This window comes from Pempheris klunzingeri, chromosome 1 (genome assembly GCF_042242105.1).
Source record: "Pempheris klunzingeri isolate RE-2024b chromosome 1, fPemKlu1.hap1, whole genome shotgun sequence".
NCBI classification, from domain to species: Eukaryota; Metazoa; Chordata; class Actinopteri; order Acropomatiformes; family Pempheridae; genus Pempheris; species Pempheris klunzingeri.
In genome coordinates, this window is record NC_092012.1 from 11326562 (window position 1) to 11353996 (window position 27435).

The 27435-nt window shown below is 40.9% G+C and overlaps 1 protein-coding gene across 1 annotated transcript in view; it reads right to left on the minus strand.

The window, feature by feature from the left end:
• Window positions 1-1497: 1497 nt before the first annotated feature.
• rasa3 (RAS p21 protein activator 3) overlaps window positions 1498-27435 on the minus strand; it is a 42379-nt gene continuing 16441 nt past the window's right edge. Inside the window, exons 5-24 of the mRNA XM_070829565.1 lie at window positions 24901-24977; window positions 18044-18124; window positions 17616-17688; window positions 14569-14642; window positions 14340-14444; window positions 12585-12741; window positions 12306-12454; window positions 11783-11897; window positions 11507-11581; window positions 11288-11411; window positions 10585-10691; window positions 10279-10356; window positions 10062-10139; window positions 9732-9805; window positions 6959-7065; window positions 6133-6215; window positions 5832-6040; window positions 5640-5743; window positions 5330-5513; window positions 1498-4893 (exon numbers count right to left, since the gene is read on the minus strand). Of these exons, the coding sequence (XP_070685666.1) occupies window positions 4818-4893; window positions 5330-5513; window positions 5640-5743; window positions 5832-6040; window positions 6133-6215; window positions 6959-7065; window positions 9732-9805; window positions 10062-10139; window positions 10279-10356; window positions 10585-10691; window positions 11288-11411; window positions 11507-11581; window positions 11783-11897; window positions 12306-12454; window positions 12585-12741; window positions 14340-14444; window positions 14569-14642; window positions 17616-17688; window positions 18044-18124; window positions 24901-24977 (2130 nt within the window). The 3' untranslated portion in view covers window positions 1498-4817. The remainder of the gene's footprint in view (window positions 4894-5329; window positions 5514-5639; window positions 5744-5831; window positions 6041-6132; window positions 6216-6958; window positions 7066-9731; window positions 9806-10061; window positions 10140-10278; window positions 10357-10584; window positions 10692-11287; window positions 11412-11506; window positions 11582-11782; window positions 11898-12305; window positions 12455-12584; window positions 12742-14339; window positions 14445-14568; window positions 14643-17615; window positions 17689-18043; window positions 18125-24900; window positions 24978-27435) is intronic.

Sequence of the window (27435 nt, forward strand, 5' to 3'; positions counted from 1 at the left end):
CTTTATTCTTCCCGAAAGTGTTTTCGCACAGACAGGGGGAGTGGCGGGGGCCGCCGGGAAAGCACATACGCAGGGGTGCGAAGGGAGGCAGCTAGGGAGCGCTGCTAACACACCCGCGCACACGGCCATTGTTTGCTCAACGCGCTTTGAAGTGAAGCAAGACTGCAGGTTTACAAAGAGGCGCTCAGTCGGTCTGTAACTCAAGATGTGAAGGAACTTCCCTAAACTCACAGGTAAAGGTGCTGGAAAAGTAACGTCACATGACGACAGTGTCACCTAAGTGACTTTCGAAGTTCGAATGTCCATAGCAACACACGCTGTTGCTAGGCGACCAAAAACGTGTCCCGTTCTCTGCTCAGTTGTAACGTAACTTTCAAACGGTTTTTTTTTTTCGTAACTCGTGTTTTAGCAAGTAGCTACTAAAGTACTGCACTTAAGTAAAACTTTGAGGTACTTTTACTTTACGTGAGTATTTCCATTTTCTGCCACTTTCTTCTTCGACTCCATTACAGTTCTAATGCAAATATTATTCTTTTACTTTGCTACAGTTATGTGATAGCTTGAGTTATTTTCCAGATCCAGATTAGCCCATAAGAACCATTAGGTAAAATTATGGGGGATATAAAATAGACTAAATGGACCACAAGGAACACATTTCTGAGCTTATTTTTGATATATTATCCCTACTGTCCAATATCTGAAATATATACCACATTATTTTTCAAAGCTGTTTCATATAAACTAAAATATGGTCAGGACAAGTTAATACAGGTTAATAGTAATCCAGGTCAGTGTTAGAATTGTTAAATTGTTTGAAATTTACCTTTTATTAACTAAAACAAGTTATTTAAAATCAGCTAGTTGTGTCACAGGTTTTAATCAGGCAGACCACCATTTTGGAAATGGTGTCCTGGGGACACAAATTGAAACTGGGTCACATGACTGCACCAGGATGTTAAGTAGCTGTCACTGAGGGATTTCTTGAGTTAAATTCAAGGTCAAAGCTGTTCAGGGAAATTTCCAGAATATTTAAAAAGGTCTGTGACATCTGTGTCACCGTGGATTCTTATGGGTTAGGAATACATATCAATAAATAACTAATAATATAACACAAGACATCCATTGTAAGTTGCTGGAGAGAAATCAGATGATACTGTACACAATAGTAGACAACTGTGGAATCTGATGGACCACAATGGGAGACAGCTTGACAACATTTAGAAGGCATTTGTCTGAAATTGATTGTGGAGTTTTTTTTAAGAGATGTTTGGCTTCATACCAGGGACGTACACATTCACGACAAACATCCAATAGACACACTTATAAATGCATCTTTGTAATGTATACATAAACATCAAAAAGTTCATCATCTGACAATTTTAACAAAATTTCTCTCCTAATTGACACAAAATGAAGCTCTAGATGTGAATCTGCACCGCATAGATTAGAAGCAAAGTGAATTGTTTAACAAATAACGCAGACACCACTTTTGCATTAATATTGGTTTCATTTAGTTATTCAGGAAAAAAAAAACACATCACATTTTCACCATTCATTCAACAGTTTTATGTACACATATAACAGGCTTATTTTAATACTTTTAAAATATTTGTACAAAATACACTGTTCTCCCTTTATAATATGTTTTTATCTGAAGAGGCATTTTACTGCAAAAGGTCAGCAGATGTGCGTTGTTAATTTGTGATCATTTGATGGATTTACTGAGGGGTTGTTAATATTATTGCATGCTGAAACATCATTATTGCATAAGTCAATCCTTTGTGGGCTTCGGGGTGGAGGAGTCGTAATTACTGTAACTGCCGTTACCCCACCAACTCAGCTGATGTTTCTGGGAAGGTTTTGCTGAAAATGATAATAAATATGATTACCAAGTTAGGGATGGGAGGCAGAGCCATTTGGTGGTTTATACTTCAGTCCGAGTCTCTTCGGTCTTGGCAAAACAAAAATAGACCAAAAACTGCTGAGTTTCATAAACCTGAGGAGGGTTAGTTACTAGTGGAAACAAACACTCACTAAAGTTCATAGGTTAAAGCAACATCGCTTTTTCAATGTTTCATCAGTGTAATTACTGTGTTACATACATAACAGGGGAGAATATATTGGCAAAGGTTCCTTGAAATGGAACAGTGGTTCTATACAAGAGGAAAGAGGAGATACAATAGACCAGGCCAGAGTAGAGTGACAGTGTTTCCACAGTCCTAAGACAGTCTTCAGAATAATTACAGGCAGTGATTTTCTCTTTTTTAACAAGTGGGACTCTGCCTTTCTTGACCTGTAACACTGGGTTCATTCAATTGGCAATACAACCCATCATGTCAGTCACTCATGCACATACCGACAAATTCACACTCACAAACACGCACAAAACACACACACACACACACACACCGCAGTCATACAATTCAGATACACAGCGAGAGAGATTTCTGTATGACAAGACAAAGATAGAAAACAGAGTCAAACTGTTGAGAACCGTCCATGTAGTTCATAGATCAACATATTCGACAAAGAAAACAATGTCGTTGGAATAACTTCTTGTCTGTTTTTAAAACAGTATAGGTTCTGAGATATAAAAAAAAAACATATCTAAACAATGATTTTTTTTGTTGTTTTTCAAAAAGATAACTTTATAAAAGTGATGACTGGCACTGTTTGGGATCCTGTGATCACGGGAACACCCGTGAGGCTACATAACCAGGTGCTTAGTTTTGGAAAATACAAAAATTTGTTATGGTTCGTAATCACGTGGTCGCTGTGGCGGTTACCATCGCTGTGACTACTACTATACTTCACATGCACTGGTTTGGCGAGAGTGAGTGCTGATGAATATGAATGCTTGTGAGAGGGATTGCGCCTTTGGGAAGCATAGCACGACACAACAGATTAAGAACAAAAAAAAAAAAAATCCTGTACCTTCATCAGATTCTGGGGTGCTGACTGGTAAGATTCACAGCAGGCAGTTGCTCAGAGGAATGCACATAAATAAGTTTTAAACTACAGGGCACAGCCTCTCCAAAGTAAGACAGAACTAACTCACAAAACAGGAGAACTACATCATTAGGCAGCCGACAGGGCAACACAACCAGAAACACGCTATCCATTTCACAATCCTAAGTTGAGACAAGACTGGTTAAAATGTTAGTATATCGATTAATTAGAAGTTAAGCGAAAAACCGTCCTTGTTAATGAGCTGTACTAACACATACTGTAGCTTCTGCTTTGAGATAGTGGACAGGACAGGATAGGCTTTAATTAACCTTTTTACTTACACAGAGTGAAATAAATGTGCCTTTATAATGTCTGCATGCAGTAGGGTATGCTGACTGATGATCTTAGCCTAGCTGAGCTCAATTACTGGTGGAGGTCAGGAGCAAATATTAGCATATGAACATGCAAACAGTTGCATTATGGTTAAAGCTACTTATTTAGAATTACAACTATTTATCCACCATGACAGTGTGTGCATGCCACTTAAGGTTTGGCTACCAACTGGGGGAAACAGGCCCATGAGCCCCAGATCTACATGGGCCCGAAAGACTCGAAGAATTTGGTCCAGATATCAACAGAAACTGGTTTTGAAATTGGACATAATCTAATTTCTTTGGTCTTAGATGGAGATTAAGAGTTCAACTAATCAGCCATCTGATGTATATTCTAAAGATTTAAAAATGTAAAACTTTAAAAATCTAAAAATGTTCTTTTAGAGAAGCTGTAACGTAAACTCAGCCAAGCTAAGCCAACTGTTCAAACATAGGAAGAAATGAAAAAAGGCATCCACACATTTGTTTGACTCAGTGTAAGCAAAAAAACAAACAAACAAAAAAAACTATCCTTTAACTCAGGTACTGGTTACACAGGAGCACAATATCCAACCACAACAGAACAAGGCTTCAATTGAAATGTGAAAACTTAAACCTATATATATCTGTTAGCACATCAATGATAAGGATTAAAAATGAGAGATAAAATTGTCTGTGGAGTGATTTTTGATAGCCAACATCACGCTGCTCTTGGCTGTGCTTGGTCCCGACAATCCCTTCTTGTGTGCCCTCGACCTTCACAGCCTTCCTGAGGAGGTTGGGGACAAAACTTAAAAAAAAAAAAAAAAACATGTACAAGGGGACAACACCACCCAAAGAGGGAAAATTACAGTCCTTCCGTCCTCCTAGAGTGAAATTCAACAACCAAATACAAATCAAACAGATAAAATAAGCTTTTTGAAAGTGTGCTGCGAGGCTTGTTCATCCATAGATTTGGAGGCGATTAAAGTGCGTGTTGGTCACTGTCAAAACTGTCCAGTGAAAACGTTTGTTTGATCTCTCGTCACATCACAGAAAGGAGACCCAAAAAGATGGAGGGTATGATTATCTCTTCAATCGTATCCCGCCTTTCCTCCACAAGTGTTCCTTTTTCTAATTCTTGCTGATCTGAGGTCTGTTCTCCAGCGTTGGAGTGATGCACCTTGAGACACTGCAAAAAACAAAAGTCCATCTACACAGCTCATTTAGTCTGGTATCGACTCTTCAAACTCTCATTTTCCCCGAAACTGAACAAATAGGCTCGGTGACGCTTTCCAAATAGCATCACCTGCTTCCAGAAATATCTTCATTTTGAAGAACATCTTTGTATTGGAAATAAGTGATTTTTTTTCCTCACCATAATGACTTTTTAAAAAAATCTTGTTTCAAGATTTAAAACCCAATACTAGACACTGAGCATTGTTAAGATGGATTTCTTAGCAGTAAAGAAAAATATGCTGGTTCTGGGCATCTTAGAAACAGTACACTGCGCCGTGGCTAGATGGAGTAGGTGGAGCTCTCAGACTGCTGGCGGATGTAGCACTGAAAACTCTTGTCTCCAATCGGATGCTCCCTGAGGAAACACAAAAGAAAGGCGATGAGGTTAAACCAGAGTCCATGAAGGAAAAAAATAGAACATACATTTTCTGTCAAGATTATTGGATGATGAGCAGAGCTGGAAACCAAAATATTCAGAAAAGTCTGACTAATGTGACTGAGCTGAGGGGAAAATCACAGCAACCACAGCAGTGGTTAATGTAATAACGGTGGGGTTATTTGAAATGTTAATATTTAATCTTCAATATACTATGTACAAGTTAAATTAACAACAGGCGACTCTGGACTGTCTGACTGCACCACCTGCTGGGCCAAAAAAGAAGTTACCCAGTATCTAACTAGGTTGACATTTTGAAATCTACCATTTTTCCAGCACTTCTCCCCCTCCATTAAATACATAACACACATACAGTGACTGCAGTTTTACAAGCAGAGGTAAACGAACGACATACTGGCTGCCTATCTTTGTCTTCTTGAACTTGTCACGTTTGTACTTGGTGTGCTGCTGCTCCAAGGTCTGCACGGCTGAAACAATCAGTTTCAGGGTTTTGTAGGTCTCCTGGGGGTCATCGATGACGAAGCTGGAGTACTCCTCCTGTTCGGGCCCATCGTACACAGACTTACTGCCACAGGCCTCTGCGAGGAAAGACGGGCAGCACGGTGAGAAACGGGGCGAAAGGGACTATGTAAAAATAAACAGGTTAACATTGGAATTATACAATCATACAGATACACGCTGTGTTCAAAACTCTGTTGTCTGACCTTGCATCTTGATCAGTTTGCTCATATATGTGCTGAACAGGGAATAAATCCTCTCGGTCTCTCTGTCTCCATCAACGTCCAGCTGGATGTTCGCTGGGAGACCGCTGAAGAACAGACGCATACAGGAGAATGAGAGAGTGGAAACAAAACGCAGGAACCTGATGCTGGATGGATTTTGACAGCTTTACGTACCCAGTGCAGGGCGTACACCCAGAAGCTGTGTCTGCTGAGAGCTTGCAGCAGAGCCAGTGGCCGTTGAGGTAGGCTGAAGGATGGTAGGTGCTTAGGCGTTTGCGATTGCACTGGCTGACTTTGGTCAGGATGTCGATCCAGTCGCGCGCCTCCACACAGTTGTTGGCCTGGATGTAGAGCGCCCGCTCTGGCTGAATGACCTGGAACATCTGGAGAGGGGAAAAAGAGACAGCACGTGAGAGAGGAATCCAAATACATGTAGGAGTGATCTGGGCCAAATGCAGCCGTGTGAGGTCCTTACATTTTTCATCTTGAAAGACTCTTCCTCTAGCCTCTCCACGGCCAGAATGTTCTCAATGGGAATGCTGCACAGAGCTCCCTCACCTGGAGGTAAAAGGAAGCACGTCAGATATGAGAAATGACTAAAAAAAAAGAAAAGAGTGGAGGAATGCGAAAAGTAATAACATTAATTAACTTGAGCTTATGAGAATGCATACCATTTATCATTGGAGGAACTTTTAGCAGTTTCTGTTTGCAGTGTACCAATGCATGGAGGGGATGTATCACTGGTTTGCTTAATGAATGAATGCCAGTGATAGAAAACTTAAAAACATGATGATTCTCAGGCAAGTTCTACAGTGGCGGGTGTCTTTTTTTCTATGACTTAGTTGATTTATGGGCATTTATTCATTAAGATTCAGAGATAATGATATTCCAAAAAAGTTTAAGTGGCACTGAATCTAAAAATATTATTACAAAGTACAATGTGTCAGACTTTGAAAACCTCTGTTATACAGACTACATTAGAATAACACTGCCAATCAAACTTCACCAAGACAAAGCAAAGATTTTAGACTTATTTCTTTTCCCCAAAGATCTTTCTGGAAATTATTTACCGTTATATGTGTATGTTTTGGCCTGAGCTTGTTTGGACGCAGCATGAATGTATTGCGTGCTTAGTAACTTAATCTCCACCATATGCGTTGAACGCACATTGTGTTCTGGCTAAATGTACATTCAGCAGATTCTCTCCCTCCTGCTGACTGCTGCACAAGCGCGCGCGATGACATTAACAGACGAGGAAACAATGCAACTGCAAGAAGACCCTGATAGACCTTTGGCCTCACCTTTCGTTTTGTGGTAGGTGAACTCGTGGTTGGTGAGGCGAAACCATCTCTTCTTGAAGTTCTTCATTCCAAACCGGTTTCTCCCTTGTGCTCTCTTGATCATAAATCTGAGGAGAGATAGGTGAAAGAAATGCCACTGAAAACCTTGACAGATTAAATATACACTGAATACATCACACTATTTGTTGTTTCTCTGGCACAATGCATTGCTTACTTAGGTCTACGGTGATTTAAAAAAAATGCAGCATCTAAATGTGTAAGTGAGAAAATAAATTACGATAACCACCATTTCATTCGGATAAAGGAATCCGGTGCAGTCAATAGTCTACATTTATCATTCCATTTACATGCTCGCAGTTCATTGTATTCATCGCTGTACATGTAAAGAAATTTCAGTACAGCACTCATAGATTTGACAGTCTATGAGGAGGTGGGCCAGCAGAACAAAGGTACCGGTGCTTTTGCATATTTCACCCCTCAAACGTAGAGTAATTGTGTATAAATCACCACTGACTTTTCAGCCACATCATAACACAAGATTTTAGGCTGATTTCCTGCAGTACAAACAGCCACCGGTTCCCGTTTTCTTTCCATTTCTTTGGTATGAAAATCAGCTTGCAGAGACTTGAAATTTGAGATCACTAATCCATCAGACTGAACAAGTCCTGTCATGCGTATTTTTACATCAAGGTTGTATTATCGCGTCGTGCTAAAAGATGCCCTGCCGACTGCTGAACAGCAATCCTGTTTTAATGCGAGGATTTAGAACTGAAAAAGTCAATTAAACGGTTAGTCATTCGTCAGAGAGATAATCTCAACTATTTTGACGGTTTATCAATCATTTTAGTCATTATTCAAGCAAAGTTGGCTGGTTCCAGCTTCTCCAATGTGCTGATTAGCTGTTTCTCGCTGTCGAACAAAACACAGTCACAGTGGACTCTGGGAAACTTGGATTGGCACATGATGATGTCTTAGCATTTTTTTCAAATGATTAATTGTTTATTTAGAAAATTTTGAAAATAATCAATAACAAAAATTTACAACAGCTCAACAAGAAATTCACATTAAACTTTTTAAATTCCGGGTTTGATTATCTGCTCATGAATACAGTGCTTTTCAGCTTGCAACTTAACAACAAGTAAATACATATAAATGTCCTCTATTGTGGATTAGCGGTCTCTAGGAAGGTTCCAGTCTCTGTGAGGTACTTTTTACACCATAATAAAATAAATGAAACCAGGAGGTGTTTGTAAGGAGGTCAATCTAATTCATATTATGGTATGCTTTGTAAAATATTTGACAGTGATGGGAGGTACACGTCATTTGATGTTAGCGGGCTAAAACATGTAAAACCGCAGGTATGGTCCTTTCAGGGAGAGTAAACACCAGGATGTCTTTGTTTGAGTTTGAGGGCCAGAGGATACATGGAAGCGTCAGGGTTTTAAACGCCAAAGTTACTACTCTCCCACTTGTACTCTTTTCACACCGCTGAGCCAACGTGCTGGTTTCACATCTGCCGTAACGCCTGGAGCTGTGCTGGAAACTCTAAGGTGCATGGCGGTGATATTTGGTCACAGTCTGGACAAAAGGGTGTAAAGGGTCAGGTTGCGGGCAGATATGAGATCCCAGAAATGTTTGTACAGTAACCAACCCCTGCTGTCACTGTCACACCAAGCATGTCTGGCATGGCGAGCAACGAGAAGGGCTGTCAGCACTGGTGACGCCTCCTAGGTAAGCAGGCTTCAAGCTTAACACTTTACTTTATACCATTACGGCCCCTGTATGCTTCAGTCTGTGCTCGTCTCATGAGTGCAAAAAGGCTAAAATCCATCACACAGTGTTAGACGGTGTAACACTTGAAAGCTTGACAGGTTGTTTATCTAAAGGTCTGATATAAAGTAAAGTGCAGCAGCATCTACAGTAGCGCATGATGTTGGTGGGAGAGAAAATGGCCGGCTTGGTTCGGGGGGGTTACAGTGCACACACACAGGGGATCACAAGGGCAAAGCCTGTATATAGAGAAGCTCTTACCTGCCCTTCGTGCCTTTTGACCCCTTCCCATCAACCCTCTTTATAGTGAGTTTTACACTCCTACGCCCGGTAGCAGAAACAAAAGAGGGTGGGGATGTTGATGAGCGAGGCGCTGGCACAGCTACTGTCAACTGGAAACTCTCCTCCTCTTTACAGCCTCATTAGAAATATCGTCTAAACAACAGCCCATGTGTTGTTAGAAAGTGCTTGGTTTGCAGCCTCAGGTGTATCTTTGCTGTAACCGTTCCATTTGGAAATGAGTCAGGGCTCAAACATGGCGAGAAAAAGTTAGCTTAGCTTAGAGTGAAGACTGGAAACGACTAGCGTGGATCTATCCTCACAAAATCCGGTATGGACGTACCATTCTTTTCATTGGACCATCCACCAGAGAGCAAATATTTGCGAAAATATCAAACTATTCAGTTAAATTATTTTTCTGAGTCTGGACAGTTCAGCCCTAACAAGCTAAAAACAAGTGCCAAGCCAACCTTAAATAATTAGGTACAATTAGTGTTAAAAAGTCAAACAATGAAGCTGCTAATTAGCAGAGAAAGCTCACTAACGTTATGGTAACAGCCGCAGTAAACAAGCCTGTAGCATCCCATAAATTCTCTAAATGAATCCAGTATCACATATGCAGGACTTCTTAGCAGTGGTTCTGAGAGAGCTGTTTATACTTTCAACATACTTCTGTTTGTTTGGGTTTCTTTCCATTAATGTGAGTTTGAGTTTGGCTCCTTACCCCTCTTTGAGCATGATCGGTGTTTCAATGCTCTTCTGATCCCACTTGCCAGAGGTGGAGATCAGGTCCAGAAACTGTGGAGGGACGTGAAGGATGTCACTTATCAACACACATACTGTGGTTCACTCAAACAATGTTTTGACAAAACTTCTATCCTCTTTTTCAGTTCTTCCCAAATGTCTCCACTCTTGTTCAGAAACACATTTCATAACCCATTTATCCGAGTTTATCTCCATCTGACGTACAAGACAAAAAGAATATTTGATCGTGTGTCTGCAGACTGGCATGGATTTACTGTGCGCGCAACAAGGGAAGAGGCTGAACACTCACATTCTTCACAGCGTCTGCATATTTCTGCTCATTGAAGTAGTCGTAAAATGCAGCCATGTAAGACTCTTTGAAATTGGCCTGGAAAGGAATAAAAGTGTGGAAAGAAAGAGGAACAGAGAGAGAAAGATCAGCAAGTTGTGTTTCGACTGAACCAGATATGAAGTTTAGTCCCAGGGGATGAAAACAGAAAAAATGCACTTGAAGCAGGGAAACTCACAGATTTAGATTTGGCGAGACTTCCCAGGGTCTGGATCGTCTTGGAGATGAGGGTGAGGGTTCGAGAGGTGGCGGGGTCCTAGGGGGACAGAACGACATGGAATAAAATACATCAGCTGTCCCACTTGACCAGACCATTTAAGTACTGTATTAGTAATATGAAATACGCTCTTAACCTGGGCCTGGTCGGGCCACATAAGCAAAATAATTTGCTTATGCCAACAGGCACAAGAAGTCCTTTTACATGTTTAACAAGCTATTTTCAGCAGCACTTATTTCCAGTGTTTGTTTTAAAAGGGAGACTCACTGGATGGTGCGGCCGTAGATGGAACAAGTTGGGGGAGAGGATGGCTGGAGCGAAGAAGCGCAGGAAAATGAAACTGCTCACTGCTGTGTATCTCACATCCTGGTCGACTAGTGGACAGAAAAATACAAAAACAGGAATTTATCACACCCACTACACATTTCATGTTTAAATTACACATAAGACATTACGTACACCGTCAGTCTGGAAGAAGAAAAGCGGATTTGTTTAATGTGCTGTCTGAATGATATGCAAACATTTTTTTTGCACTGGGAACCAGACCACGAAGGCTGTACACATGAAATATTTAAATTAGCTTGTCACTCGAAGAAAGTCTGGGAGATTAGAGAAAAAAAAAAAACTTGCTTTGTAAACCCATGTGGGATGGGCTAGATGTTTGGCTATACATTTTCTATCATTAACAGCCTGTTTTGTGTTTCTTGTGACTGCAGTCCCTGTGGTGGCCAACAGGAGGCAGCACAGTATATGACACTGGGAGTACATACTCTACACTCCACACACAACCATAATAAGTGTGTATGAGGCTTAATTGTTTTCAGGTTTGACAGAAATAGCAGAGTTCAAAAAGAAGAACATGTCCTTGGACATCTTGCACATCCTGTTCTTTATTGTGTATTTCCTGCTCCTTATTAGCTGCTTTCTTTCTTTCTTCAGTCTCTTGTAAGTCATTCAGGAGGTGAGTTACCTTGGAAACGGGTGGCAGCGGACTCTCTCAAAGAGAAGAAGATATCACACATGACGGTGGGACAGCGAACGCCAGAGGTTGTGATAACGTTGAAGATACGGTCTACGTACTGACGAAGGTTTTCCTGAGGAGGGGACGCAGGGCGGGTATGTCAGATAACAGCGATGGCACACAAACAGACGCACAAACAAACACACACACACACACTCATCTTCCTACCCTGTTTGTGTCCAGGTTCTCCGACTCTTTGAGCTTGACTGGGTCGATTTCGCAGGGCTTGTGCTCTGTGCAGATCTGTGAAGGTTTGTAAAAGCATTGAAATATCCATCCATAACTGAATTAGCTAAATATTCTCCCTGTATTCAGAGAAACACATGTGACATGAATTAAAGCAAGACGTAAAAAAAAGTCTGACATTTGGTAAAACAAATGTAATATGACGAATATTCTGAATATAGGAAAAAAGAAACATCATGCAGTATCGCAGTGCCATACCTCATCTATGATGGGTTTGAGTGTGACTTGCAGATAGTGCATTCCTGCCAGCTTCATGGTCTCGTCAATGCACTTGGACGTCAGCGAATTTCCCCGGAAAATGGTGTTAGGGTCCCTACACAGAGAGGCAGGGTGTGTTCCTCTATGTATAAATCACTGTACTGAGGCTGCAGCTTACTACGCAACATGATTTTCTAGGAGTAATTTAATATCCTAAATAAATTACATTACTGCGACTGGCTGTCAAAGCAAAATGCTAAGCTTGTTGATGTTCGCACTCAACCTGATGACCTCATTTCTACAGTCACTTTGGTTGATAATCTCTAAAAAAAAGTATCCACCATGATTCACCTTATTTACCGATGAAATTAACCCGAAATCACAAACATACAGCATTCTCCTGTAATACATACACTTTAGGGATGAATTCCTGCCACAGCCGGACTCTTAGGTAGAGCTACATAACTGAACTGTTAGCATTAGTTGCTAAACTGTAAGGGTGAAGATGTGACGGGACACTTACTGCGTGCGGTTGACTTCTGCGTGAGCGATGGCGCTGATGAAAGGCACGATCTTGCCGTAGTGAAGAAACAGACGAACGAGGGGAATGGCGGCTTCTTGTTTCTCTCGACACACCTCGCCCAGAATATGAGCAGTGGATGCCGACACGGGCTGGACGGAGAGGAGCAGACACGTAGCGTTCAAGTAGAGAAATGCGAGGCAGTTAACGGAACAAGATGCTGCAGGACAGCCACAACACGTCTGAGAAGAGCAGAGACACAGTGGTGTGCAGGCCGCCTACCCCCACGTTGGCAGAGTGCAGCAGTAGGTCTCGGAGGGGGGTGTAGTGTTCGGAGGGGAAGACGTGGTCCTCAGTGTAAACGATGTTCAGACGCAGAGAGCCGAGCTCTTCCACCTTCACTGACTTCCCTCCGTTCTCCCTGGGCTGGAGAAAGTACCTGAAGAAGAAAAAAGGTTTTAGACCAGCCCTATCAGATCATCTCGCCGGTGTGCATGAAACCTGAAGGGCTGATGTGTGACAATGCAAACATTTCAAAATAGTGCTAAAACCAAATCAATGTTTTACATCAACAATGATACAAATGACTATGATGTGAAAAGTGTGGAGACTAGTGACAAGTAGCAGAAGCTTATGCAGTTTGCCTCACCACTACATCTAGATCTTTCAGCATCTTTTAGCTTATTGTTTTGGTTTTACGGCCAAGCAACTTCACACTGACACCTCAGAGGAAAAGCTCTAAAAACCCCTGGCACACTCTCAGCCCGTCACCAAACGGCAGGCAGACACAGAGAGAGACTAGCTGGAGAACATAGTGCAGCATTCAGCAGCTTAAGAGCCAGATATTTCCTTTGGGAGTCAGTGGAAACCAAAAACAGAGCAAAAACTAGAATTAACGCCTTGTGGTCGTACGCCTCCCCCAACCAGTCAAGTTGCAGTTTACATCCAAGTCAGATTAGTGTCACCAGTTCTGAATCCAGCCAAATGTGAAATATGGTCACAATCTGCTCTGGCGTTACGCCGTTGAATAACGGCCGGAAAAGTGTTTTTGCAGAACATCATAATGTCACAGTGAAGTCGGTTGTAAAATGTCATCACTATCCTGTGAGACACTGTGTGAAATGTTGTCATTATTGACGAATGAATTCTTGAGTTATGGCCAAAAATGTGTTTTGCGAGGTCACAGTGACCCTTGACCTTTGACCAACAAAATCTGATCAGTTCATTCTTGAGCCCAACTGGGCATTTGTGCCAAATTTCAAGGAATTCCCTCCAGGCATTGCTGAGATATCACACGAATGGGACGGATGGACGAAAAAACAGAGCAAATATTGGACTTACATTCCTCAGGTGGCCAGAAACATGACTCCAATGACCCCAGTGACTCCGGTGTTAATGCTGCTCTGTATCTACTTGGAAGTGTACGGAGCAACTTTTTCTTAACACGTCCACTGTATCCGTCAGTATATGTCCATGTTTACAGCTTGTTGCTGTGCCCCCATTTTTGAGTGAAACGAATTAATCAATTAATGAAGGTTTAAATCATCTCGTCAAAATCTAGACACTTGCATTCTCATTAAATGTATGATTATTTCACTCTTCATTGAACTGCACTCACAACCCAATTATTATTATTATCATATCAGATTTCCACAGCAGGCTCACAACGTGCGGTCTGAAGCAAAATACAAAAAACGACTGTTGGGTCGCCAACGTAGGAAAACAGTGTTCACGCTCGGCGAAATCTGCCCTGGTTAAATAAAAACTTTAAACAAGGTCTGCTGTCAGTGTTTATAGTTGTTGCTATGGCTCTCCTGTTACTATGGCAACACATACTCAGAATGTCAATGATAATGAAATCGAACCCACCCAACCCCAGCAGGGGCACAGTACAGTACTTGTTCAGCGGAAAAACCATAAAACACAACCAAAATGACTGACGCGTCAAGAACGGGAGGGGTGTGTGTGTGTGTGTGTGTGTGTGTGTGTGTGTGTGTGTGTGTGTGTGTGTGTGTGTGTGTGAGATGTTGCTCTCACCATGCGTCATGGACACCGGCCTGACCCAAGACCCGGAGAGGAACGCGCACACCTCCCAGGAACTCATCCCCGAACTTCAGGTTGCTGGCGTTCCACAGATCCACCCTGGACACAGCGTACAGATCAAACATGGGAGAACGACACTAATGACACCGAGTCCGGCAGTGACACACACACACACACACACACACACAAAGTATCAGTCCAGTCAAGACAGCTGCCGGCTCACCTCAGCGCCAGCTTGTCAACATCCTCTTCTTCAACATCAAACTGCCGCTTCGTGTAGCTTAACGGCCGCGTCACCTAGAAACGGAGATGGAGAAAACATTTACATTGAACATTTAAAACAGGAGCTGAAACTATGAGTTGATTAATTGCCCTGCAGAACATTCACCTACATCTGTTTAATCTATTAATTGTTACAGTTTTGGTTTCAGCTGCTTAAATGTTGGGTTTTCATGTTTTTCTTGGTCATCTATAATGTAATAAAGTTAATGTAATATCTTCATTTTTTCTTGTCTTTAAGGCTGGACGAATAAAAACAAGCAATTCAAATATCTGAATATGCTCTGAGAAAGTGTAATGAGCATTTTTTCACTATGTTCCGACATTTGCAGCCCTAAACGAGACATCAGACTACACTGCCGAGCCTGTGATACCCCGATGCAGCCGATTTTCTTAAATTGCACATTATCTTGTTGAAATTTGTAACTGTTTTGTTTTTACTTAAGACAAAATTAGCCAAGATTAAACTCTATCTGGCAGGTTTGGATACAAATGGGGCCTTTCAGAGATCAGAAAGCAGCAGAGTCCGTGCACGTTTGGAGTGATAAGAAAATAAAATCCTGAAACAATAAAAAAGGACAGCCACATGACAGAGACATGATAGATGGCCTGTGTTTGCGTGTAGATGTGGGTCTCTGTGTGTGTGACTCAGAGGAGGGGGGGGGGGGCCTGCAGGCAGAAAGCACCACAGGGTCCTCGGAGTCGTGCTCATGTGGTGGTGGGGAATAAATGAGACAGTCTTGTCGGATATAAATCAATGGGCCAGATTGTTTGGTGGTTTGTCCGAATCAATCATACTCTTGTCCTGCTGTCTTCTGGTGCTGCTGCGGGGAGGCCAGAGGGAGGGGCGACACAAAAATGTCACGGCAGAGATGCTGGTGAGCGAGGGTTAACGGGGGCAGTGAGTTTGTGTGCGAGTGTGTGTGTGTGTGTGTGAAAGACATATATAAATATAAACTCATGAATATAAATGAATGTACTGCACTGTAACTGTTTTTCAAACCACATTCAGCTGATGTTGATGTTGATGTTAATTACACAGCGCATGCTAACACAAGAATTAATGTCATATTTCGTTTGCTTGGTTTATAATGGCGACTTCAGTGACACAACCAATGAAAACCAACATTTTAATATGCAGGAATCTGACATAAATTTGAGTTTTTAGCTAGTTAGTTGCTGAACATTTCAGTGATCATAGTCTGCTGGCTGGGTTTGTGTCTGTTAAGCTTAATCATTATCAAAGGATAATGATTATATTACAGCGTGTTTTGGAGTAGCAAACAGACCCACGGAGCCAAGAGAAGAACACTGGAGGAAGAAGTCATGAAACAGAAAAAAAAAAAAAAGTAGAACAAAGAAATCATCAGCAGATTTGATAGAGAAACATTTTTTACAGAGCGTTTTGAAATTTTTCTTAATTAAAGACTTTAGTCTAGACCTGCTCTCTATGGAAAGCGTTTTGAGATAACGTTCGTTATGAATTGGCGCTATATAAATAAAGATCAGTTGGTTGATTGAATTGTTTTTTCAAACATTATAAATTGTATTGTCAGTATAAGATTTGTGAATAAATATCCTAGATTTGATCAGCTGTAACTAAGTTTACAACATATTGCTGAATCAATTGCACCTAAATATCCTATATCATAACTGGATTCAGCAATTAATACATCAATTCTGTGTATTAAAGTAAGTAATGCACAAAGTAAGACTAAACTTTTTTCAATAAAATCAGTATTTTTTTCACGTCATTTCCAAGAGGAACATAAGATGTCAAACATTCAATGTTTAAATAAGAAATACAATTAAAATATGGATCATATGGATTATATATCTACAGTATATTAAGGGTGTTATATGACCAACAAAAGACAAAGCAACTGCATGTCAGTTTCGCGATCAGCTGTAAGTTTCAAAAAACAATAACCATGAAACCCAAAAATCCCCTGCTTTTATAGGTCAGGCCTGTTGTGTGGTGATTAAAGGTCCTGTACATCCACACAGGTGTTTCCACTTGTACCTCTGCTCAGGTTGGCGCTGTGCTGGAGTTACATCAGGACACCAAACTTCAGGGACCAATAAGAAAGATAAAAGGTGTAACTTCACCCGGCTCAGTGTTTCCCAGCGCTCGTCCTGAGGGCACGCTGCCTAATTTTAGACGTGTTCCTGCTCTGGCACGCCTGATTCAAATGAATGGATCATTATCAGGTGGCAGGTGGACCATGACTGTTATAAACACTGACCCACCCAAACAGCTGCAACAGTAACGTGATGGTCGGAGAGATCTCAACACGCTAATTAGAAGGAGTCTAATTAGGCAAATATGTGGAAAAGATGTGTGAGATATTTATCCAAAATAAATCAACAATATTAAAGTACGCTCTAGGTAAAGCCAGGTATCAAAATCAGAAGTGTGAAGGCTGTTAAAGGAGCATATGAGTACTTGTGGTTTCAGAATAAATCATCAATCACATGTGAATGTACTGTTCAGTCTTTCACACACACACTTTTGGTCATGTAGTGTTTTTATGATCCCTCACTGTCTCTCTGGATCACGGTTATTATTATAGTTTTGATTTTCGTTTAATTTTGACTTTTTGTTTTCAGTTTGTTTTTAATTAGTTTTTAGAGTGTGCTTGCTACTTTAGTTTTATTTATTTAGTTTAGTTTTATTTTTTCAAAATGCTTAGTTTTAGTTTTTTTTTTTTTTAATATGGGGTAAGGCTGATTAAAAATGTAAGAACAAGTGTTGTGTTCTAAAAAGAAGAAAATTAAGGACAATTTTAGTTTGTTTTATTTAGTTTTGTAAACACACAACACAGTTTCAGTTAGTTATTGTTTTTTTTGCACAGCCTCGTTTTTTTCATAGTTGTCTTTATTTTCAGTTTTCGCATATAATAATAACCTCGCTCTGGCTGTGACTGATACCTGGCATGAAAACATCTTTAAAAACGACAAACGGGTCAACGTTAAACAAATCATACACACCTCAAAATAGAAAACCTCCTCATACTGTGGATTGTTGGTTTTCCTCTTCACTTTGGTCTTCTTGGCTTCCGACCTGAGAGAAGCAGGAAGGCAGAAGGAGATAAAACCACACGTTTATCCAAAGTTAAACAAAGCTGTGCATGGGGCTGGTGAAATCCTGTCCCACAGACCTTTTACACAACAGACATTTTGACTCGTCATAGCGGCAACAGCACAGGCGTAAATAATAAAATGAACACGGGCTCCATTCCATTAAGTGTCCTATTAAGCCATGGCACTGAGTGGCCTGCGCAACACGAGAGTCCTGGAACTGCCTAAGCTGAATGGAATGCTGCCATCACTGGTGTTATCATTGTACCTTTGCTTTTCCTACTTTGACAAGTCAAAATGTCTGCTGTGAAAAAGGACGACCATGTGAGAGAACTGACCTTGAAGGTCCTAGTAAGGAGACAGCAGCGTAGGGATCACACTGGCCATTGACGATTGGAAGACCTTGGCACTCCAACACTCTGGTGAAAAGACACAGAAAACATTAATATGAATGAATAAGCACACTGCCGCACAAACATGGACCTGTGCACACACACACACACACACACACACGTAACACAGTAACGTGATGCTGATTTTGATGCACCATGAGCACTGTGTGATCTCACGGATCATAGTACAAAATAATTTTAAAACCTAATATCGACAAAAGCTTTTCAGAAGGCTATTTTTACTGTGCTAACATAGCTTTATTATGCTAGGGTGTTTTTTACAGTGCTAATGTAGATTTATTAGTGTTAGTGTTTATATCATGCTAACGTAGCTTTATTATGCTAATGTGTTTTTACTGTGCTAACGTAACTATATTATGCTAGGGTGTTTATATTGTGCTAACGTAGCTTTATTATGCTAATGTGTTTTTACTGTGCTAACGTAACTTTATTATGCTAGGGTGTTTATATTGTGCTAATGTAGCTTTATTATGCTAATGTGTTTTTACTGTGCTAACGTAACTTTATTATGCTAGGGTGTTTATATTGTGCTAACGTAGCTTTATTATGCTATGGTGTTTTTTACAATGCTAATGTAGCTTTATTATGCTAAAGTTTTCTACTATGCTAACCTAGCTTTATTATGCTAAGGTGTTTCTACGATGCTAACACACCCTTTGTATCCTAAGATGTTTTTACTATGCTAACAAACCTTTATTATAATTAGTTAAGAGGAGATGACTTAGCTTTTTTGAAGCAAAGGGGAAAATGGCAGATGAGCAGGATAAAAGGATTTCTAAATACTAAATGCCAGGGGTCACACAAAATCACCTGACTACTCAGAGGGCTCTTTAGGCTCCATTAAGCTCTATTATCACTTAATCAAGTGTGGAAGGGTCACCAGTGCTGCAAAGACCGCTGAGAATTGAAATCCAATCGTGCACCTCTGCAGGGCTCTTAACGTCATCCGCCCACACAGACAGTATCTCACTGCTCTCATCAAATACAACATACAATATAAAACAGTAGGAAGCCGTTTCCAGTATGTAAGAGGATAAGGACAAGGGAACATTTTAATCCCTTAACAGACTAAATTTAGTTGATAGGGTATTAAAATACTCAAAAGAGTCAAAAAATTAACATCACTTTGTAATAAATGCATAGAACACCTAAAGACTTTTAAAAATAATCTGAGGTCCAACTTTTTAAACGTTTTTGTAGAAGTCACAGTTGAAGCCTTTTGTGTGCATACCAGAAACTTATTGCTGGTTTACATTAGACCTTTTCCTCAGCAGACTTTGTGACATCATTGCAGGAAAAGAACAAGTGTAACTAATAACATTAACTATGGTTCTGCTTCATTAGTTGTCCCCGTGAGCAAAGCCCTGAAACTTAAATGTTACGCAGCCATGATTTAATGAATTGCTATGAAATGTGTATGAAAAATTTCATTTCAACTTTTAAATCTCAAAAGGTTTTGGAAATAAAAAATCTCCTGTCTCAGTTGTCGGCATTTTTCTGAGAGCTGACGGAGGATGAACTTTTATTTTTGATGCAAGTAATCAACACTTCAACCTACACTTTGCATCAACTGTAATGATCTATTTAAGAGGCATGTGCCCTACATCTAAGGAGAGCATCATCTCAACCAATCCAGCCATCCGCCCCCTTTTCACAGAAATAAAACATCTGGTCCATTCATACTGTAGCTCACTCCTACGCTGGGAATCCTTGCTAGTAAATTTTGGCCCAACTTAAGAGCTCAGTGAGAGTTTTCTCAGCATGTAAAAACGGCCCCTGGTGTCAAAGTTAGGTGTGTCTGTATGTAAGGGCAGAAACAGAGAGAGGGACAGATGAAAAGAGACGCAGGGAAGTAATTCCATTTGAGCCGTTAGCGAAGAGTTGTGCCAATTCTAAATCCTGTGTGATCCAGCAACAACACACAGCGCACAAAGAGCACTTGAGAGAAAAATAAAATTAAACGCAGAAGAGGCCATATCTTGAGGAACGTGAACAGACTCCTGAGTCTTTGGGAGACAGTGTGAGAGAGATCAGAGTGTAAGGGAGGCATAGAAAACAAAGCTCAGGTAGGATTTAATCCAGAGTGGGCGTCAAACGTCTCTGATCACCAAAGGAAGAAAAACGCGGAAGAAAAAAATGCTTGTGTGCTTCTCTTTCAAGTTCTGCAGAAATTCCTTAACTTCCCCAAAACCATACTGCATAGGTTCATGCATGTAAAGATCATAGACAGCCATATAGGAATAACATCTATTAGAAAAGGATCTATCTATCTATCTATCCATCTATCTATCTATCTATTCCTGTCTCATGGCTGTGCTGCTGTGCGATGACATCATGCTGGAAGGGGATTAGCACCCAAACGGGAGAGGACACCCAGCGGGACGAATCACTTCCTGTGCGTCACGGTGATGCACCACTACTCACACTGCATGATGAATTACACAGCAAATCGCAGCGCTGCCCACAACTGATCTGACACACATGCAACAGCTTGAACCATCCTGCTGACACACCCACATCACACCCACACACCCACCCACCCCCCCGCCCCCTCCCCCCAGACAAACACACACACACACACACACACACACAGGTTCCTAATAAGGAATAAGGAGTGGGCTGGGTTAAGCATCACTAATGCCAGAGCACTTCCTGTCCAGTAAGCTTGTTTATATAACCCCTGCTTGGCCTACTATCCAGCCCCCTGTCTCTCTCTCTCATCACTGCTGTGAGCTCTGACATGCCAGACAGTGGTGGTAGCGGCGAGGCAGACTTATTTGTTTTAGTCGACATTACTCATATTAGGTTAATGTGCTTCTTTGCTGCGCCCACATAGCCTGTCAAAAACAATTTCTCTCAAAAAAGGGGAAAACGAATTACATCATAGCGCCTAAACCACACACAAAAAGCGGATGTGATTATGAGTCAGTGTCAATGATGGGTGCACTATTTCAAGTGAAATGAAACATTAAATTAAAAGAGAACAGGGACCTGAGTATATTCCAAAAGTTATAACTAAATGTAAGTTTGCTTATGAGATGCTTCCTGCCCTCATATGTCAGTCATGTCATTGCACAACCAACTACATTTCTGTCTGTTGGCCTTTTCCACTGAAAGCATTTAGATTACAATACCGCACTGTCAAAATTACAAGAACAAGTTAAAGACCTATATCTGAAATATTACTTAAAGGAGAGCTCTCATCAATTTTTACTAACATGTTAGATTTCCAGGTCTTGGATTATTCGAGGCTACGCTGTTCACTAACATAACACACCCAAATCTCCAACCAAACCCAAGTTGCATTGTGGGTAATGCAGGATCAGATTTTAACAAGGAGAGAAAAAAAACAACGATTTTTCTGGTTCCACTGTATCTATTTTGTTACTGAACCATTGAAGTTGCTGGAACTGGTGCTGATTTGACTTTGTATACTGTTGGGGTGGTTTAAACTGTAACAATATATTTTTTTTGTAAAAGTCTTAACCTTCATCGTAACTACTGTAACTACATCAGCTGTCAGATGAATGTCAAGGAGTAAAAAGTACAATGTTTGTCTCTAAAATGTAGAGAAGCATCAGTATGAAGTGGCTTCAAATGGAAATTTTTATGTTGCCCATTGTTTGGACAGCCCATTATTCCAAATAGTCTGAAAACTTTCCGTTATTCCAATAAATAAAAACATCCACTGCTCCGAAGGTCCTTTAATACACGCCCTCCTCACAGTTGTTAGTTGTCCTGATCGTGGTTCTGAATCGGTGGGGGTTTTGCGCTTAATAGACTTCTTGGCCTTACACCAAACAACATTTTGCAAGTTTTACCTCTGGTGGTGTCACCCGAGCCGTTAAATGTAGGCTGCTGTACGGGTTTCTGTGGGGTTAGGGTTGTCAGACAAGTTTGCTTTTGTCTATTTTCTTGCCTGTTGTTTTTTTTTATTGCTACAGAGATGCCATTCAAAGTTTCATTGTACCATGTATAAAGACCAATAAAGGCTATTCTTTTGGTACAATGGCACATTTTTCAGACTGTTGGGGTGTCCGAATAATGGGCTGTCTGAACAATGGCATTGTACCTTTAATGTGAGCACATGTTTATGATTTCTTTCAGTCGGTTAGTTTAATCTCTAAAGCTGAATGGACGAAGCTCTGTCTCCGTCTCCCTCGTACACGTGTCTTCCTAGAGAAATCTGACTAGATGACCTGCTGCTCTAAGCTCCTTACCTACAATGTTCTCTGGGAACTCAGCCACGCTGGCTCATCACCAGACTTTACTGATGCATGTTACAGAAGAAGAGCTGGAGAGCAAACAGGCATTCCATCCAAAAGCAATTTGTTTGGGCGGCAAATACTGACGTTCACACATCACACTTGTGTACAATCATTTTTACACACACAGCAACACAAGGGCAGACTTATGAGTTCATGAGTTCCACATCAACAACATATTAATTCACATTGTCAAAAACATATTTATTCTCAAGAAAAAGCTCCAACCTCCAACCACCTCACTTAAAAGCTGTTGCTGGGCAACAAGCCATGCACCTTGGAACGAGAGTGAATTGTATTGCACTGAGTAAATATATCCACTATATAGAGCCCTCAAGAACCCACAGTGGATGAAAGATGTATTGCCGTTATGCTTGTGTCAGGCCAACCTCTGGCTCTGCTTAGGCATAGTGATTCTTCTAGATAAATGCTGTCGGGATGCTAACCTGCTCACAATGACAGGGCTAACATGTTTATATTTAGCAAGTACAGTTAGGCCAAGAAATATTTGGACAGTGACACAATCTTCATGATTTGGGCTCTGCATGCCACCACATTGGATTTGAAATGAAACAACTACAACGGAACTGAAGTGCAGACTTTAAGGTTTAATTGAAGGGGTTGAACAAAAATATATGACTAAACATGTAGGAATTGTAGCTATTTTTTATACAAACGCTCCTCATTCCAGGGGCTCAAAAGTAATTGGACAAATAAACATAACCCTAAGTAAAATGTTACTTTTCAATATTTTGTTGAGAATCCTTTGCAGGCAATGACTGCCTGAAGTCTGGAACCCATGGACATCACCAAATGCTGGGTTTCCTCCTTTGTGATGCTTTGCCAGGCCTTTACTGCAGCTGTCTTCAGTTGTTGCTTGTTTGTGGTTCTTTCTGCCTTAAGTTTTGTCCTGAGCAAGTGAAATGCATGCTCGATTGGGTTGAGATCTGGTGATTGACTCGGCCATTGCAGAATATTCCACTTCTTTGCTTTAAAAAACTCCTGGGTTGCTTTTGCAGTATGTTTTGGATCATTGTCCATCTGTACTGTGAAGCGCCGTCCAATCAACTTTGCTGCATTTGGCTGAATCTGAGCAGAAAGTATATCCCTATACACTTCAGAATTCATCCGGCTGCTTCTGTCTTTTGTCACATCATCAATAAACACAAGTGACCCAGTGCCACTGGAAGCCATGCATGCCCATGCCATCACACTGCCTCCACCATGTTTTACAGAAGATGTGGTGTGCTTTGGATCATGAGCTGTTCCAATTCTTCTCCAAACTTTCTTCTTCCCATCATTCTGGTACAGCTTGATCTTAGTCTCATCTGTCCAAAGAATGCTGTTCCAGAACTGGGCTGGCTTCTTCAGGTGTTTTTTTTTGGCAAAGTCAATTCTGGCCTTTCTATTTTTGAGGCTGATTAATGGTTTGCACCTTGTGGTGAATCCTTTGTATTTACTCTCATGAAGTCTTCTCTTTATGGTAGACTTAGATACTGATACACCTACTTCCTGGAGAGTGTTCTTCACTTGAGTGGATGTTGTGAAGGGGTTTTTCCTTCACCATGGAAAGGATTCTGCGATCATCCACCACTGTTGTCTTCCGCGGACATCCAGGCCTTTTTGAGTTCCCAAGCTCACCAGTGCACTCTTTTTTTTCTCAGAATGTACCAAACTGTTGATTTGATTAATTCCTAAACCCTTGCTCCAATTTGGATGTGAATACTCTCAAATTACAGCTGAGTCTGCACTTTAAGCCCATATTGATTATATAATTTTATCCTGAATATTTTTTCGTAAACGGCTAAAATGACAAAACTTGTGTCACTGTCCAAATATTTCTGAGCCTGTATCACTGTATACAGTATAATGGTATAATATTCTCAAATGTCCACCATCATTGTTTAGCGTGTCGGCGTGCTAGAATTTGCTAAGTAGCACTAATGTCATTGGTTTTTGCAGGTATTTGGTCATACACAAAGTGAAATTTTGACTTAGAGGAAAGGTCAGGTAATCACCAAAGTCATCAGGAATAATCCTCTGGGGACCATGAATGACTGTACACAACGATACAGCAATCTGTCCAATAGTTTTTGTTGGACAGATATTTCAGTTTGAACCAAAGTGGTGAAAAATCTTTCCGACATCAGCTAACTGATGTGACAGCAAGTCTTGACTTGGATTTTGAATGCATTATAAAATCCTTGTTTATGGAAAATGTGTATTTTTCTGTCAACAGCAGAGAATTAATCTTTGTGGCTACAGGATGTGGTCAGGAAATTCTTCTTTTCTTTTATTCTCTTAACATAAACTTTCTGCTTACCACCATAACGGATCATTTTTTTCAAACACAAGTCATATAAAAACATGCTGTGTATTATTGTTCTGTATGAACACAATGTGAAATGAAATCAATGGCAATGGTGTGTGTGTATGTGTGGTTATGGCTTTATATGCATGTGAGTGTCTGAGTGTGTGTGTGTGTGTGCGTGTGTGCGAGTGGTTGTGCAGTCTCACCGTGTGGCTAGTTTATGGTTGATGACTCCACTGTCTGTGATGACTTCACTCAGACGCAGCTCCAGGTGCACTTTTCCCTGCAGAACGCAAACACAAAAATAGACACATTTAATGCACATTCTTTTGTTTTTACAATGATAGTAAGGGGTTTAAATATTCAAAGCTCTGCGGAGCGGCCCATCCACCACACAGCCAGGTGTTCAGTGTCAGGTAGGACGGTCGCTATTCAGTGAAAACCATTTGCCAATTTATTTGTGCGTGTGTGAAGTTGTGAAATCGAGTCGGCTTGTGACGCAAAACAAATGTCACAACAATGTGCAACCTAATCTACTCTAAAGATGTCAGATTTTCAATGTTGTTCGAATGACTAGTGCAACGGGTTCAACCACGGGTCTCAACTCATAAAACATGTAACCATTCAAACATAACTGTCACCAAATTTGGAGACACATGGTTTTCAGCTGCCTTGTTATTAAATCTCATTGCCAGTGCATAACTGCTAAAGATCAAGAACATGTCATATCCTCCCTCTTATGCGCTGTCTATACTGTATGAGGCAGGAAATGGTTGAAATCGTATTTCAGTAAAGGCCTAAAACTATACGATAATTTTTTTCCTGAAAAAGAAAACCAAATACACAAACGTGGAAAAAAGTGGCATTCCTCCACCAACAGAGACCCTGTAAGAAAATAGCTGCGAGCCTGAACGTCATGCTGAAGTTATTTTCCCTCTGAAGTGATTGGATTAATGACATAATGACAGTGTAGTGCTGCAGCTGTCTAGAAAAGCTCCATTAATTAACAGCATCAGTATGCAAACTCACAGGCGTCGCTCTCTCTGGCCGATTCAGGCAGAGGGAACAAACACACGCACTTACACATGTGCGCACAGGCCAAACAATGTGTCCTCTATTGAAAAGAGAAGAGAGACACTCTATCTTCCTACTTCATTTGATCCATCTCCCTCGCTTTTCTCTCTTTTCTCTCATTCTCTCACACATCCTTCCTCTCCCCGGCTCCTCGGATGAATGTGTCTCTGTTTCAGATCCCTGCTCCAGGGCTACACACACCCATCTGTCTGCAGATGTTACTGTTCGCTGTGTATCTGACCGTCTGTGTGTGTGTGGTACTATGTGCTTGGTGTGTGCGTTCCCGTCTGTGTGTAGATGCGTGTGTGTAACCATGCGTGTGGGTGAGTAACACTGCTGAATGCTCAATAGTAGAAAATGTTGCATATGTATTAAAAAGGCACGAAGGACAAGTGTGGAAAGTAGCAACAATTCCTAACCCAATTACTCACAGATGAACCAGGGTAATGAAAACGAAAGCTCGTTTTCTCTTTCTTTAGGGTATTTTCTTTTGTCAAATACTCTGTGTGAAGACTAACATTTACTTTTCACCTTGTTTATAACTCACTGACAATACCCCAAAGGGATGTGCTGAGTGCATGTCAGACAAGACCACCTGTCAATTAGAGCAAAGCTACTAATTCACTTCAAATGCTTCCTTGAATTGTGCAGACTTTCCTTGTTCACTTGTTGCGCTGCCACAAACACCAGCAAACTCTAAATTTGTCAGTTTTTTTTTCCTCAGTGATTGACTCCAATCCACCATTTGAGTTGTTCGTATACTGTTCGGACTAATATTTGGTGCCTATCTTGTTTGTTTCTCAGTTTTTCAGTAACATAAACAGTGTGGGAAAAATGTGCACCATCTATCTCAAGTGTATCAGGAAGTGGCAATAGGTGTGTGCAGCTGTGGGAAAACCACACTTTAAAAAAAAAAAAAAAAGACTAATCAGTTCGCAATAATAGTCGAATAAAGCACAGACGCTGACGTTAGAAAACCCACAACTGAGATTAAGAGTGAACATTTCAGCCTGTCAATATTGATTTGCTTTGATCTGGTTTTAGCTCCATCATAAAAGAACCACCAACACACTCCTGTAAAGTTCTCTGATATCCTGTTATTACTGTCAACAGCAAATAGAAAAAAAAACACAACCTGCGAGTCAAACACATATTTTACCATCTGTCAGCCAGTTCAGTCATTCATTCATGACAAGCGAGAATGTGGAAAATAAAGTGATTTTGATTTGAGACATGTGTTCGCGCTCTGACCAGCTGATCACAAACTGGGCAGCGACCGAGGTGAACGAATGCGATCTGCAGTGTACATGGAGATCCGGGTGACTTTGACCCTGCAGGCTCGGATGTGTCAGGTGCACACATGCTGTGTTTGTTTGGGTTCTGCCCTGCTTCATATATTCACATGCAGACACACTATCACACATCTCTGCGTATACTGTATACAGGGTAAACGTCTACGGGTGCATGGGTGCAACACACATGAATTTCAACACAATAACATTACTTTTTTGATACCTTAATTTAAGGATAATAAACATGTTTGTCTTCACAGTTCAAAGAATAAGTGAAAACTGATCAACCAGGCACATTTTGGTCAATAAACCAAAGCGCGGTTCAACAAAAGCGTCGTGTGGTTTCTGCAAAGAAGCTGAGGCAAAAAACGTGGA